At 37.6% G+C, this 16,256-nt stretch overlaps 1 protein-coding gene across 5 annotated transcripts in view; it reads right to left on the bottom strand.

Annotated features, from left to right (window-relative positions):
- HECTD1 (HECT domain containing E3 ubiquitin protein ligase 1) overlaps positions 1 to 16,256 on the bottom strand; it is a 99,894-nt gene that overhangs the window by 45,009 nt on the left and 38,629 nt on the right. For 4 of the 5 annotated variants that reach the window (XM_005880990.2, XM_014528964.1, XM_005880992.2 and 1 more), the window contains exons 5-12: positions 14,833 to 15,114; positions 14,464 to 14,734; positions 12,968 to 13,044; positions 12,784 to 12,882; positions 9,029 to 9,143; positions 8,283 to 8,457; positions 3,142 to 3,280; positions 2,783 to 2,953 (exon numbers count right to left, since the gene is read on the bottom strand). In XM_005880990.2, coding sequence (XP_005881052.1) covers positions 2,783 to 2,953; positions 3,142 to 3,280; positions 8,283 to 8,457; positions 9,029 to 9,143; positions 12,784 to 12,882; positions 12,968 to 13,044; positions 14,464 to 14,734; positions 14,833 to 15,114 — 1,329 coding nt within the window. The remainder of the gene's footprint in view (positions 1 to 2,782; positions 2,954 to 3,141; positions 3,281 to 8,282; positions 8,458 to 9,028; positions 9,144 to 12,783; positions 12,883 to 12,967; positions 13,045 to 14,463; positions 14,735 to 14,832; positions 15,115 to 16,256) is intronic. The other variant, XM_014528965.1, reaches the window with a different exon arrangement.

Genomic DNA, 16,256 nt, shown 5'->3' with positions numbered 1-16,256 from the left:
TGCACGCAGTGGCCGCTGGGCCCCACCCCCACGGCACGCAAGTGGGCCCGAGGAAACCCTGGCAGAAGTCACGTGAAGCGGCCACCGGGACCATCGCAATGCGCACACATGGGGCCGCAGAAACCCTGGCAGAAGCCGCGCGGAGCGGCCACCGGGACCCCCATGCCCCCACAGGGCTGCAGGAACCCCAGCAGAAGCCGCGCAGAGCAGCCGCTGGTCCCGCCCCCACTGAGCGCACCACCATCTTGTGACAGCATTATGGTGTGCGGGTCAATTTGCATATTACCTATTTATTATATAGGACTCCATACATTTTAGTCTATGATTTATTTTCTTTTATTTTTTATATATGGTATATATGACAAGGATCAAGATTTCATTTTTTGTATATATTATACACTTGTAAATCTTTTAAAATTTTTACTGAATGGATTAAAGTGACATTGGTTAATAAAATCATACAGGTTTCAAGTGTACAATTCTATATCATCTGTATACTATATTGTGTTCACCACCCAAAGTCAAGTCTCCTTCCATCACCATTTATCCCACCCCGACTCTTACCCTTTACCCTCTTCTACCTACCCCCACCCCACTTTCCCTTTTTTGTTTGGGGATATTTGACTTTTTTTTTTTTCTTAATCTATTCATCTATTTCACCCAACCCCCATTCAAGCATTATTTTTTTAAAAGACCATCCTTTCCTGATTGAATTGCCTTAGCACTTTGGCTGAAAATCAATTGACCATATAGAGCAGCGGTTCTCAACCTGTGGGTCGCGACCCCTTTGGGGGTCGAACGACCCTTTCACAGGGGTCACCTAAGACCATCGGAAAACACATATATAATTACATATTGTTTTGTGATTAATCACTATGCTTTAATTATTCTCAATTTGTAACAATGCCAATACATCCTGCGTATCAGATATTTACATTACGATTCATAACAGTAGCAAAATTACAGTTACGAAGTAGCAATGAAAATAATTTTATGGTTGGGGGTCACAACATGAGGAACTGTATTAAAGGGTTGCAGCATTAGGAAGGTTGAAAAACACTGATAGAGAGTATGTGGATCATTAATCTATCTTATACCACTACCACACTTTCTTGACTACAATGGCTTTATAATAAGACCTGAAATCTGATGTATGTCCTTCAACTTTGTTACTTTTCAAGGTCACTTTGGCTATAATAAGAACCTTGCATCTCCATGTGTTAGAATCTGCTTGTTAATTTCTACAAAAAGACTACTAATATGTGTAACCTGTATCTTGAATGCAAGAATTTCAGGGGTGATGAACCCAGACATCATCTTATTTGCTTAGTGTTTGTTTTTTGTTAAATTTAGTAAACACACAAAATCAATCTCTTCCTCTCTTTCTCTCTCCCTCTCCCCTCCTCCCTCTCCCTCATTCTCTTTCTCTCCTCAGGATTCTATAATTACAACTCAACATCCTCTCAAAAATATCACTACTCTGTCAGTAATATAGAGTAAGCAGTCACTACTAAATGTTAGTACTAAATCACTGTTGGTAATCAGTAAAGATAGATAAGGTAAATTTTAAATTTGTAATCTAAGGTAAGAATTATCAATGAATACTGAAACTAGTAATTAAAGGATAGCATAGTTACATAGTTTCAAATTACCTCCCCACAAATTATTTATTAATTACAAAAGAAAGAAAAATGACTATAACAGAGAAACCTGGCAGAGGCCAACATAAACCAAGTGACCCAAGTTAACATCATCAGCAAGAGAGCAACAGGACATCATGGGCTTCTGAGAAAGCACACTATGCACTGAGAAGAAGCAACATCTCTTATAGTCTGCCTGCTAAAAGCACATAACCTGAATCTAATCATGAAGACACATGGCACATATGCAAAATGATGGCCACTGTCCAAACTAGTGATCTGTCCTCTTCAAAAATGCCAAGGCTCTGAAAGAAAAAGCAAAGCTGAGAAACTGTTGCAGGTTCTCAGAAATATGATAACTAAATGTGAGTACGTTTTCCTAGATTGGATTCTAGACCAGAAAGGAAAAAAAAATGCTATTAAGGACAATAGCAAATTTGAATATTATCTCTGGATTAGATAGGTATATATAAATTTTAGTTTTTGATAACTATACTAGCAACGTATAAGAAAATGTTCTGGTTTTGTACGTGAAATTTCTACGTGTAAAAAGCTTCTAAGTGGACCTAACTGGTTTGGCTTAGTGGATAGAGTGTTGGCCTGCGGACTGAAGGGTCCCAGGTTTGATTCCGGTCAAGGGCATGTACCTTGGTTGCGGGCACATCCCCAGTAGGAGGTGTGCAGGAGGCAGCTGATCAATGTTTCTCTCTCATTGATGTTTCTAACTCTCTATCCCACTCCCTTCCTCTCTGTAAAAAATCAATAAAATATATTTTTAAAAATATATTTTTAAAAAAAAGCTTCTAGGTGTAAAAAGAGCCTCTGTCAAATAAATGTCTGTGTAAATGAAAAAGCAAATGGAAAAAATGTCAAAAATCAGTGAATTTGGATAGAGGATATTCTGATATTCTTTATTTGCAACTTTTCTCTAAGTTTTAAATACTATCAATATATTTTAATTGAGCAAATTTTTAAATATATAATACTACTTCGTATTACCATTATTTTGTCAAAACTCACTGTAAAAAAACATATTTTTAAATTGAGCAAGTTTTTAAAAATATAGTACTAATACATATTGTCATTATTTTGTCAAAACCCACTAAACTACTCCTGATATCACTGCAATTAAGACCACTCACTTTTTCTGGTTTTGATTCCTCTTCATTCTCATCATCTGAGGAAGGACCTGCCAAAGTTGACACTTTGCTAATTACACCAAGTCTGGCTAGCTGATCCAAAAAAATATCACCACCTTTATCTACTAAATCCCTTATGATCTGCAAAGCCAACAAGTGGCCATCATCATCATCCTGGGGGGAGAGAAGAAAATTAAGAAAAAATTATAAAAACAAGTTCAGTTTTTTTGTAGTAAACAAAGGCAATAATTTGCACAGACAAAATGATTTATTGAATTAGGACAAAAGTTAAATTATTTTATTGACCATTACCTCAAGGGATTTTACAGGAGTTTCAATAAAGATTTTTTAAAAAAACTGACCTCTTGATCAAGGACAGTTGCAGTGATTTCCACGAGTATTGTAGGCAAATTGTGACCAACATCAGAATCACAAACTTCTTTTAACAATGCTTCAGAGCAAAAGTGAATCATTTTTCGAATCAGAGCAAGACTTGCTTTCCTTGAAAAGTAAAAGAATTTTAGGAAGTCATAAAAAGCTGAAATAAAACAAAATGTAACTATACATTAATGAAAACTAAAATATCTAATGTTAGGTGTTATAAGCTCTGCGAAAAAGTATTTTTTTAAAAAAAAAAACCTCACTCGAGGATATTTTTTCCATTTATTAGAGAGAGTGGAAGGGAAGGGGAGAGACAGAGAGAAGATAAACACTTACGTGAGAGAGACACATAAAAAAACTCGTTGCCTCATAAAGGCGCCCCGACTAGGGCCAAGGATCAAGCCTACAACCAAAGTAAGTGCCCATGACGGGAACTGAACCCATGACAACCCTTCAGACTGCTGGTTGAACTCTAACTAGCTAGGGCTGATTTTTTTAAAAATTAAACCACAAAGCAGATATTCTAGTACCATTTACTAAATAATCCTCCCTCTCTCAAGTGGTCTATGAAACTTCCATTATAATACATTTATTTCCTAAATATAATTGGCTCTACATAATGAGACAGTTTTTCCACTGATTTTGATGAACTCTTGTGCCAGTTATCATAAAGATTTAATTACTGAAAGTTTATACTTGCTTTTCAGATTTGTCTTCAATAATCTCACCTGTTGCCTGACCAGCGTGGCTCAGTGGTTGAGCATTGAGCTATTAACCAGGAGGTCAAGGTTCTATTCCCGGTCAGGGCACATGCCCGGGTTGCAGGCTCGCTTCCCAGTATGGGGCGTGCAGGAGGCAGCCAATCAATAATTCTCTCTCATCATTGATGCTTCTCTCTCTCTCTCTCTCTCTCTCTCTCTCTCTCCCTTCCTCTCTGAAATCAATAAAAATATTTTAAAATAATAATAATCTCACCTGTCTATTCCTCCCAATGAATTTTAAGACCTATCAAGTTCTAAACCAAATTCTGTATTTTCTTTAGAACTGCATAATTTATCAATTTTTGAAAGAATTTATACTTAGATTATGTAAATATTCTCCTCCAAAAACAATTTCCCCTTTTATCCAAAAGTCTAATTTCTCTCAAATTGTAATTTTTAAAAAAATTAAATGAATCCTCAGATTTCCTATGCTAAACAGTGAACTCAATCTTTGTCTTATTGACACTAACTCCAAAGATGTTTATTTATACCAGACCTCTTCAAAATTCAATGTAGCTGTTCTTCAAAAACAAAGTGGGAAGTCCTCAGTCTATCTTACAAGAGACACATATATATCAAATCATTATATGGTACACTTTAACACGAAGTTATATGTCAATTATCCTATACTAGTGGCCCAGTGCACAGATTCGTGCACATTAAAAGGAAATGAATTAGAAGGTGGCCAGCAGGGCAGGACTGGGCGAGATGGGCCGGACATGCCCTGGAGCCAACCTCCCTGGCCAGCAGCACCTGGGGTGGCACTGGGGCTCAGTGGGTATCTGCAGTCACTGCAGCTTATCAGTAAACCAGATTCAGGGTGACAGTTCCCCAGCAACAACATAATCCACGGCCGAAGGTAAAATTGCATGGCCCCGCAAGGAATCGGGCTCCCTCCTCTCTAGTTCCGGGGTGCGTCACCAGAGAACCACTGCTGCCAAGTCACCCCTGCTTGGGAGCTCTTGCATTGAGCATCTGCCCCCTGGTGGTCAGTGTACAGCATACCTATCAGCCAGTCGGACTGTCGGTTAGCCTTTATATATATAGATAATAAAAGTCTATTATGCTAAGTGTCCGGTCATCCGTTCAACCAATCAAAGCGTAATATGCTAATGAATGCTAAGGCTGCTGAACCGCTCACTATGTGCACTGCTGACCACCAGGGGGCAGACAGTCGACCGATCAACCAGTCGCCATGACATGCACTGACCACCAGAGGGCAGACACTCCGACCAGAAGGTTAGCTTGCTGCTGGGGTCCAGCTGATTGGGACTGAGCTAGACAGGCCGGACACACCCTGGAGCCCTCCTGCGGTGGCCAACCTCCCGTGTCCCTCCCCAGCCCTGATCGTGCATCAGTGGGGTCCCTCGGCCTGGCCTGTGCCCTCCTGCAATCCGGGACCCCTCGGGGGATGTTGGAGAGCTGGTTTCGGCCCAATCTCACAGGCCAGGCCGAGGGACCCCACTGGTGCATGAATTCGTGCACCGGGCCTTTAGTATCTCAATAAAACTTGGGGGGGGGGTGTCTTAAAGAGAATAACCCACCATTAAAACTGCTATCCTCTGTTTGGAAACCTTCACTGATCTGTTGTCTGCCTTTTGTATCCTGAACATACACTGAATATAAGCCAGTACTGATATCTAAAAGGCTAATATGCAAAGTGTCCCCTCAGGAGTTCAACCAGGAGACTGGGACTTCGATCACTCGCTATGACGTAGGGGGTGGCGTAGAATGAAGGAAGGCCCCGGCTGGCAGCTGGAAGGCCCCAACGGCCCTGATCGCTGGCCAGGCCTAGGGACCCTACTCCTTCTAGTATATAAAATATATATACACACATATACACATTCCTTTAACTGTCTGATCAAAGTACATGTTACTCTTCTGATCAAATTTCAAACTGAAAAGGTAAAAAATTAGGTTGTAACCTATTTAGTTTTTAATATTGCTAAAAGACTGCTTGCACTTTAATGTAACTCATAATACTGGTATTAAGGCACTTGAATCATACTAAACTACATGTTCTAATAATCTCCTAAACTTAAAATGACCAAAAACAAATTCTCAATTACTTAGTCAAAAATGTGGCAGACATTCTTCACCCCTTTCTTTCCTTCATCCTTCACATCCTTCATGTCATCTATCTCTATACAACCCATCTATCTCCCAACACCTTAAATCTGTTTCTACAAAACCAGTGCCCTGACAACTGTCTGAAGTTCATATTACAATGGATGCTTAAATAATCTGTTTTCATATTTCCCTCCTCTAGTCCTTTTCTCCACCAAGCTGCCAAAGTGTTCTTTATAAACCACAAACCTGACTTTAACAGATTTCCTCATAAGTCTTTACTGATCCCTTTAACTGTGATGTAAAGTCCACACTCATTATAATGGACCAAAAGGCCTTCATAGGTCACAAAATCTCCTGTCTACCTTTTTAATACTACTCATTGAGCTACCTAAACATATCCCATACTCCATTAATATCAAACTATTTACAATTGCTAACAAAACACACTCATTCAATCATTCAGTAACTATCTATTGAGGACCTTCTAAATATCAACCCTATTCTAAACCTCCTTATCTTTGTAGGAATACAGCAATACATAAGGCCAGCATTCATGGAGCTTACTTTAGAGGAGAGACAGACAATAAAACAAACAGAAACACTAAAAGAACAAGATTTTTGACAGTGTAATAAAACAGACAGTAAAACATTTACTGTCTCTTTTACAGAGACAGTAAAACATGATTGATGTCAAAGGTGTCCTAGGGGTAAATTTAAATTAGTTGGACACATATCAATGGATGTAACATTTGAACTGAGAACTGAATGATATAAAACAACCAACTATTCAAAAGACTTTTGAAGTTTTCCGGAAAGGGAAATAAGTAAAGAATCCCTAAGGTAAAAATATACTTGGAGTGTTCCAGAAATACAAAGGTAGAATTGTGAAGTGTAATGGTCTAGAGCAGCAGTTCTCAACCTGTGGGTCGCGACCCCTTTGGGGGTCGAACGACCCTTTCACAGGGGTCGCCTAATACCATCGGAAAACACATATATAATTACATATTGTTTTTGTGATTAATCACTTTGCTTTAATTATGTTCAATTTGTAACAATGAAATTGGGGGTCACCACAATATGAGGAACTGTATTAAAGGGTCGCAGGATTAGGAAGGTTGAGAACCACTGGTCTAGAGGTTAGATAGTACTAAGGTCAGAGAGCTAGGTGGGACTTATGTAAGTAAGACCTTGCAAGCCTGAGAGTGAAGGTGTTAGGTTTTAGTTAAAGCCATTAAAAGCTACTAACACAATTTAAAAAAGTGATATGACATAATTGTGATTTTAAAAATAATTCAGCCTTATATGTAGGAACATACTATAAAGGGGCAAGAGAGAAAAAAGACTACAGTAGTAAAACTACAAACTATGACTCTGAACCAAAGGATTAGCAAGAGATGGATAGAAATGGCAGACTATAAACAGACACATTGTAGCCCTGGCTCGTGTGGCTCAGCTGGTTGAGCTTTATCTGGTGCCCCATAAGGTAAGGTTGCCAGTTCAATTCTCAGTCAGGGCACATGCCCAGATTGTGGACTCGATCCCTGGTCAGGGTGCATGCAGATGGTAGCCAATCAATGTTTCTCTCTCTCCCTTCCTCTCTCTCTCTCTCTAAAAATCAATAAAAAATAAAAATAAAACATATTTAAACATACACACTGTAGAGGGAGAGCCACCAAGAATTGCACCAGGATGGACTAATTCATACCTCCAAACTTTGCATATACCAGTGCCCAATGATGCTTCTAAATCTGTCTAGAAAACACCCAAGTATCCTTTAAAACCCAATTTAAATCTCACTTCTGCATAACATTTCCAATTTGCCCAGCCCAATTAGTTGTTAAATAACTTATATTTCCAGAGGACTCATTATATGTCTAATCTGTCAATTATCACTCTGTATTATTACTGGTCTTTCTCATTAGCCTGCAAAGGTACAGTAAGCAAGACCCAAGTCTCATTTCTTTGGGCAACTTCTCCAAAGACCATATCACACTGACTCTACCAAAAATGCCTCCATAAAGCTCAATAAATGTTTGCTTACTTATCAAAATTTCCCCAGAGTTGACATTCACAAAGCTATAAAAACTGTTAGAAACGTTGTCTTTTTTATTTTCAAAATGACTTCTCCTAAGTCAGATCAGAAGAAAAGATTTAACTCTCCAATCTAATTTTTATTCTTATCATATCTTTGCAATATTAAAATACACGCCAAATCCTGTGGAAAAGGGAGATAAATAAAATATATAATTGGCATAATTTAATTAGTAAGTACAAAGAGTATGAATAACTACCTTATTGAAGGTAACATAGTTTGCTGAAATGTTTGTGCAAACACTGGCAATAACCTTTTCAGGTATATGGGTGCCATTTCTGGATCTCCTTTTGGCTCATTACATTCTTCTTCATCTTTGTTTGTATCTTTCTTTTTCTTATCATCTCCTTTATTAACTGGACACATCCAATCACCTGCAGACAAATACTGTTCAGTAAAATAATTTTTGGAAAAATTTTCCTTTCAATGAAAAAATATTAAAATGTACCCAACTCCAAACTATAATTATCCCTAATTAACAATAATTAAATTGAAATTAAGATGATGTATCTACCAAAGGTGCTTGTAAGAATACTAAAGAACATTAGCACCTCCAATGAGCTAAATCACAACTTAAGGAGATAATTTTGAATATTCCACCTGAATTCTATAAACTATATCAGAGGCTATGTATTCATATATTCTGTGAAAACGTAAAAATTTAGTCTATGTACTTCATCTACACAATACCCAACAACTCTTTATGACACTTCCAGACTCCTTAAACTTTTGATTTGGGCTCTCTGAAATCATACAGCCATAGTCTCTAAGAACACAAAACAGAACCATGTTAAAGGGTTATCAAATGTGTGTATGTATATAATTATTTGACTTCATAGAAATAATGCACCTACATAATGTTAATGTCTACAGAAAGCTACTCCTATGGAAGTAAAGCTGAAAAGTAATAGCAAATGGCTTACCAGGCAAGATTTTACCACTCACCTGGAGACTGAAGAATAACCACTACTTCACTATGGCCCCTTTCCCGAGCTTTATCTAATGGAGTTTTCCCATCTTCATCTCTCAGATCTGGGTTTGCACCATGTCGTAATAGAGTCTAAAAAAGAAAGGCATTTAATTTGAAGATAACAACACTTTATTGCTTTACTATCCAACTCTGCAATCATTAGATTGTACCCATATACTTTAGATTACAGATTTACAGAATTACTTAATTAAGCAGATCTCAATTCAAATCTGTCTTTGCATATATCACCATAAAAGTTGTCTATTTATAACTTGAAAAAAAAGTATAGATTAATTTCACTTGGTTAACAACTCAAATTAAGTATGTTCACATATGAATCTGTCATCCTCTCTATCAAACTACTCCCAATTTCTGAGCTACTAGGGTTCAGTTTGTGACATGGAAATCATCTTCATCATTTCCTACATACTGTCAATTAAATCAGTTCAAAAAAAACCAAGTTAAATCAATTCTTCTGGCATGCACTACAAAATTTAGGTCTTAAGTACTAATTACACTGTTCACCAATATTTTTTAAATATATTTTTATTGCTTTCAGAGAGGAAAGGAGAGGGAGAGAGAGAGAGATAGAAACATCAATGATGAGAGTCATTGATCGGCTGCCGCCTGCACGCTCCCTACCAGGGACCTAGCCTCAACCCAGAATCGAACCTGAAACCGTCAGTCCTTAGGTCTGACACTCTATCCACTGAGCCAAACCGGCTAGGGCCTGTTCACCAATTTTTAATGGACACTGGACTCTCCCTAGCAGACTGAGAACAAAACCCACATTTTTCCTATCAGCCTCAGAGGTAGTTTTTTGAACTTTGTTATGATGTAATGAACAGATAAATCTGACAAATAAGTGCATACATAGTACACACATCAGGAAAGTATGCAACACTGGCTAAAAATTCCAAAGGGCTGGGGTTAGAATCATAATATATTCAGTATTTCATTAAATCTGAAGTTGCCATAGATCATTCAAAATATCATTAAGTGCTACTAAGAAAGAAAAAACAATGTCAATTAAACTTTGCAACAATACTATTTTTGCTTGGAACTTTTTTTTTAACTTACTGAAAGAACTTTCTAAAACTTAGATTTTTTTCACTTTTTTTTTCACATAAATTTAGAAAATTTCTGTAACTTCACATTCTGAGCACAATTCTTCATAATTACCCTTTGATTCAGAGTCTCCTATATTTGTGTTTCTACAGAAAATGCTGTCACTTGAGCCATAAAAGCAGTGATACAGCATTCTAAGAGTGCTCTTCTATCAGAACAGGTTTTTCATTCAAGTTACTAAAATCCATTTCACAATTTTTGTTACATGAACAGGTAATGATAACTATGCTGCAATTTCTATGTGTCGAACAATTACAAAACATTTTCTATTTGAGATGTGAAAATGCATGTGGGGGTAGGGGAAGAATGTGGAGGTGTATCTTATAATCAATTAAAAATAGAAGAACCTGTGAAGATTAAAAAAAGACATGTTAAATGCTTAAGACACTGGCTGCCAAAGTTAAAGTGCCTAGTGTACTACCTATTATATCATTGTCAGTAATAGCAGCTATAGCTCACCAATATAGGTTAGATTAGATACAATTCACTTGGCTCCATCTCTCTCACTCAACCACTCATAACTTTAAAATAGTAAAGGGCAAAAGAAAATGGCTCATCAAAATTTTTAGCACCCTTAGAAGCCTCATTCTCTCTAAAAACTAATTCAAACTGACAGAATTCAAGCTTGAAGCGACCACTTTTCCCAGGTTAAAAAACTAAGGTATCATCAAAAATTTTCTAATAGTGTAAAAATGACAATAAAACCAGCTACAATTTGAGTTATCTATGATGGGCCAACTATTATACTAAGTGCTTTTCATGCATTTTTCTAATCTTATATAATAAAAGGGTAATAGGCAAATCGACCGAACGGAACGACCAGTTGCTATGATGTGCACTGACCACCAGGGGGCAGACGCTCAACACAGGAGCTGCCCTCTGGTGGTCATTGCACTCCCACAGTGGGAGCACTGCTCAGCTAGAAGCCGGGCTCACAGCTGTCGAGCGCAGCCTCTCCCGCCACCACTAAGGATGTCCGACTACTGACTTAGGCCCACTAAGCTGTCAGGTGGACATCCCCCGAGGGCTCCCAAACTGAGAGAGGACGCAGGCCAGGCTGAAGGACTTCCCCCAGCCCCCCACTGAGTGCACGAATTTTGTGTACCAGGCCTCTAGTTATTACAATAATCATGCTAGGAGTATATATACATTTTATTGATAAAACTGCAAGTTAAACTTAAGAAACTTGCCCAAGGCCATACAGCCTTTTTTGTTAATGGGCTAAGACTGAATCCAGGTGTGCCTGATTTTGTTGCCAACTAACATTGCATTATGCAAAATTACTTCACAATAAGATTCTAGAGACCTAGAAAACACTTGGTTCAATCCTTACCATTTGACCTCTTTGAACCTCAATTTCTCCTAATTGTAAAAAGAACTCTCCAAATTGTTTTGGTAAACCAAGAGTCAAAAATACTATGATTCTGCCCTAGCTGGTTTGGCTCAGTGGACAGAGTGTTGGCCTGTGGACTGAAGGGTCCCAGGTTCGATTCCAGTCAAGGACACATGCCTTGGTTGCGGGCTCAATCCCCAGTGGGGGGTGTATAGGAGGCAGCCGATCAGTGATTCTCTCTCATCACTGATGTTTCTATCTCTCTCTCCCTCTCCCTTCCTCTCTGAAATAAAAAAAAAAATACTATGGTTCTTCTGCAAACATAATATTTGATTTACTATTAAATAGATACAATATAGAAAAAAATGTACAGGAATTCCTCATTTTATTGCACTTTGCTTTATTATGCTGCACAGACACTGTGTTTTTTACAAATGGAAAGCAAGTCTCTCCATCAGCCAAAGGATTATGGCTCTCATTATTGCAATATCTCCGAGGTATGCCAGTACAAAATTATTCATTGCCAAGAGTAAGAAATTGGAAACAACCAGAGTTTAGCATTAAGTGAGTAGCTGAATAAACTTGCAATACATCCACAGAGCAAATATACAGATATAAAAAAGCTCTCCAACTCTGTGAAAAGTTTTCAATCTATATTATTAAAGGGAAAAGGAAAAGTATAGATCAGTGTGTAGATGTTACATTTTATATAAGGTGGTAATAAGCATACATACTTTTGCTTGTATCTGTATTGAAAATGTTAAAAAGATATAAACAAGAAATTAAAAAAAAAATGCTTATCTATAGTGGGCAAGGGGAAATGGAGTGAATAAAGATGGCATGAGCCCTAGCTGGTTTGGCTGAGAAGGTAGAGTGTTGGCCTGTGGACTAAAGGGTCCCGGGGTTCGATTCCGGCCAAGAGCACATGCCCAGGTTGTGGGCTCCATCCTCCCCCTAGTAGGGGGCATGCAGGAAGCAGCCAATCAATGATTCTCTCTCATCATTGATATTTCTATCTCTCTATCTCCCTTCATCTCTTAAATCAATTAAAAATAAACATAAATTTTTTTAATTTTTTTTAATTTTTTTTATTGCTTAAAGCATTACACATTACATATGTGTCCTTTTTTTTCCCCGCCCTTGAAAAAATTTTTTTAAAAGATGGCATGAAAACATGACTTAACAGAATAAAAGTTTTTATGTCATTCTAATTTTGGAATCATATATGTGTCAAATATTAAATTAATAATTTAAAAACTTGGACTTTACCTTTGCTACTTGAGGTCTTCCAAAACATGCAGCATAATGTAATGATGATGATCTTTGACCTCTATTAACATCAGCACCTCTTTCACAAAGAAATTCTACCTGTAAAATGATGAAGAATCATAAAGTTGCCTTATTAATATTTCTACCTTTGATTTAAAACATTAACTGTTATTTGTTAGCTTACCATTTCCTGAGTTCCAAAAGCTGAGGCCCAATTTAACAGAGTCTGACCCACATCATCCATAAAATTTACTTCAAAGGCTAGAAGTTTGAAGGGGAAAAAATAAAATTTTTAAAAGCCAACAAAATAATACTGAATTTTTCTAAAGTGGGAGCCATTTAAAGATTATTAATAATCACTAAATACAAAGCTAATTTTAAACATTTAGATCAACTATAACGTAGTTAATAATCAGCAAACATAAATTCTGCTAAGAAAAAGTATTCTAAAATTTTAAAAGCCACTGAAGATTTATAAGAATTTAACCCTTAAAAATAAACAAGACAAAAATGAAAAAAAAAATACATAACACAACTCAATAGGATACTAAACTAATGCCATACCTATGGAAAAGAAACGAATCCCCATTTTTAATAAAAATAACATAGCCCTCGCCAGGTAGCTCAGTTGGTTAGAGTGTCGTGTTTGTTAATCTTATTGATTTTTAGAGAGAGAAGAAGGGAGAGAGAAACATTAATGTGAGTGAAACATTGATTGGCTGCATTGATTGGCTGTCTCCTGCACACACCCCACTGGGGATCCAGCCCAAAACCCGGGCATGTGCTCTGTCCAGAAGTCGAACCAGCAACCTTTCAGTGCCTGAGATGATGACCAACCAACTGAGCCATACTAGCCAAGGCTAGAGCAACATCTTGATCCACCAAGGTTGCGGTTTCAATCCTGGGTCAGGGAACATACAAGAAGAAACCAAGAATGCATAAATAAGTGCAACAACAAATCAATGTTCCTCTCTCTCTCTCTCTAAAAATTAATTTTTAAAAATGTTTTAAAAAGAACACAAGACAAGTCTGATGACCCAGAAGCATCTTTCACCAATTTATATTTTATTCATAACTTCATGAAGCAATCTTAAAAAATTTACTATATATAATAACTGACTTGTGCCTAATTCGTTAACCTTGAGAATGTAACAGCCCTAAATTCAATCTGTAAGTCACCTTAGAATTGGCATGATCTAGTTCTGGCAATGATCTCGTTCTGGCAATAAAACGGGTAAATTTCATTTGCTCATTGAAGGAGCATTTACTAAGGTCTTACCACATACAAGACTGATATTTATATACACAGGGAGAAGAGAGATTATTGAAGGGTTCTGGCCATTATCTGGCACAATTGCTAAAAATACTGTCCAAAATCTAGAAACCAGAAAATGCCTATATAAGTCCTTATCTCAGTTTTCTTTTTATTTTTCAATCCTCACCCAAAGACATGTTTTATTGATTCTAGAGAGAGAAGAAGGGGGAGGGAGGGAGAGAGAGAGATACATCGATCAGTTGCCTCCTGTAAGCATCTCGACCAGGGATTGAACCCAAAACCTAGCTATGTGTCCTGACCAGGAATAAAACTAGCAACCTTTTGTTATATGGGACGACACTCAACCAACTGAGCCACCCAGACAGGGCTTAGTTGTTTTTTTATATGAGAAAAGATTTTCCAACCTCCTGTGTCAATTGCATCTATAAGGGCATCGGTATCTTTACTTCGAATACAGTCTATAAGCTGCCGATGTGAGCGTTCTCCTGAACTATCCAATCTCCGGAGTCCTGGGATTCTGCCTGTAGATCCAGCACTAGACTTTGGCAAAGCCTTTCGTCCTTCAAATAATAGCACCAAAAGAAGGTCAACCAAACGCATGGTATCAAGCACACATCTTTCGTCACCCTGCAATGCACTCTCAATTGAATCTGGAAGCTCTGACCTCAGGAGATCCTAGAAAGAGAATGAGGAAAAAAAGAGTTTAATATATTTACATTATATAAAAACACATTTTCTGAAAGATTAAAAATATAATTCAAAAATATTCTTACGTGTGTTACTACTGGAGAGCCTCTGCAAAGTGTTGAGAGCAGACTTACGATTGTGGATACCTGGTTACTCAATTTGGAATCTGCAGCTGTGGAAGGCGCACCTGTGGTGCTGCGACCTGGTTTGCAAGCTGATGATGGCCCTGATATGGTACCACCAGCAGCAGCCATTCGAGATAAGAGCTCTTCAGTTAATCCATGTTTGGCTAATGGAGCTGGGTCAACACCACGACGGGTGAATCGGTCAGCTAGTGATGCAAAACATCGAAGAGCTCCATCCGAAACCTAATGATGTAAAGAATATGCATATTGATAAAATTCACCTAGGCCCTGAAAGGGTAGCTCAACTGCTTAGAGCAGTGGTTCTCAACCTTCTGACCCTTTAAATACAGTTCCTCATGTTGTGACCCAACCATAAAATTATTTTCGTTGCTACTTCATAACTGTAATGTTGCTATTGTTATGAATTGTAATGTAAATATCTGATACACAGGATGGTCTTAGGCGACCCCTGTGAAAGGGTCATTCGACCACCAAAGGGGTCGCGACCCACAGGTTGAGAACTGCTGCGATACACTAAGGTTGCAGGTTCAATCCCACTCAGTAAACATACAAGAAGTAACCAATTAATGCATAAATACATGGAACAGATGGATGTTTTGTTTTCTCTCTCCCCGCCCTCCACTCAAATCAATCAACAAATAAAAATTTTTAAATTCCCCTAAATAAAAAGGGCTAGTACTGCTTATTTCAATACTGATACTATAAGAAGGGCAGCTGTAGCAAAGAGATTAAGGCTTACAATCTGTCTAGAGTTTAATCCTGGCTTCACACTCTAACTGTATGACATGAAAATGTTACTTAACTGCGCAAGGCCTCGGTGCCCTTATCTGTAAAATGGGAATAACAGTACCTATAATTCACTGTCTGAGCTTAATAATGACATATGTAAAGAACCTAGTTGGACATCAAAAGCTCCATATTAACTAACATTATATAAAACTTTGCCAAGATAACCTATGAATATCAACTAAAAATTAATATCTGAATGTTAAAAAAACATTAAAAGTTAACTTTTAATTTCTCAAATATGTGAATTCAACCAAAGTTTACACATATAAGATTTTAAATACTGTGTTACTTTACTTCAGTGAGAACTATTTTAAGTCAACAAAATTGTGCTGAGTCAACAAATTAGAGTACAAGTGTAGCTTTAAAAATTATATATTTCTAAAACATTTAAGTTTTAGAAATAAACACATTACCATTTTTAAGAATTTTTTAAGTTGATTTTTAGGGAGAGAGGAAGGGAGAGAAACATCAATGTAACAGTGGAGCATCGATCGGCTGCCTCCTACATGCCCCCTAGTGGTGATTGAGCCTGCAACCTGACGACACCCAACCAACTGAGCCACAATGCCACAATG

Source organism: Myotis brandtii, unplaced genomic scaffold, assembly GCF_000412655.1.
Source record: "Myotis brandtii unplaced genomic scaffold, ASM41265v1 scaffold667, whole genome shotgun sequence".
Lineage (NCBI taxonomy): Eukaryota > Metazoa > Chordata > Mammalia > Chiroptera > Vespertilionidae > Myotis > Myotis brandtii.
The sequence above is the reverse complement of the archived record's forward strand: the minus strand, read 5'-3'. Positions and strand labels throughout refer to the sequence as shown.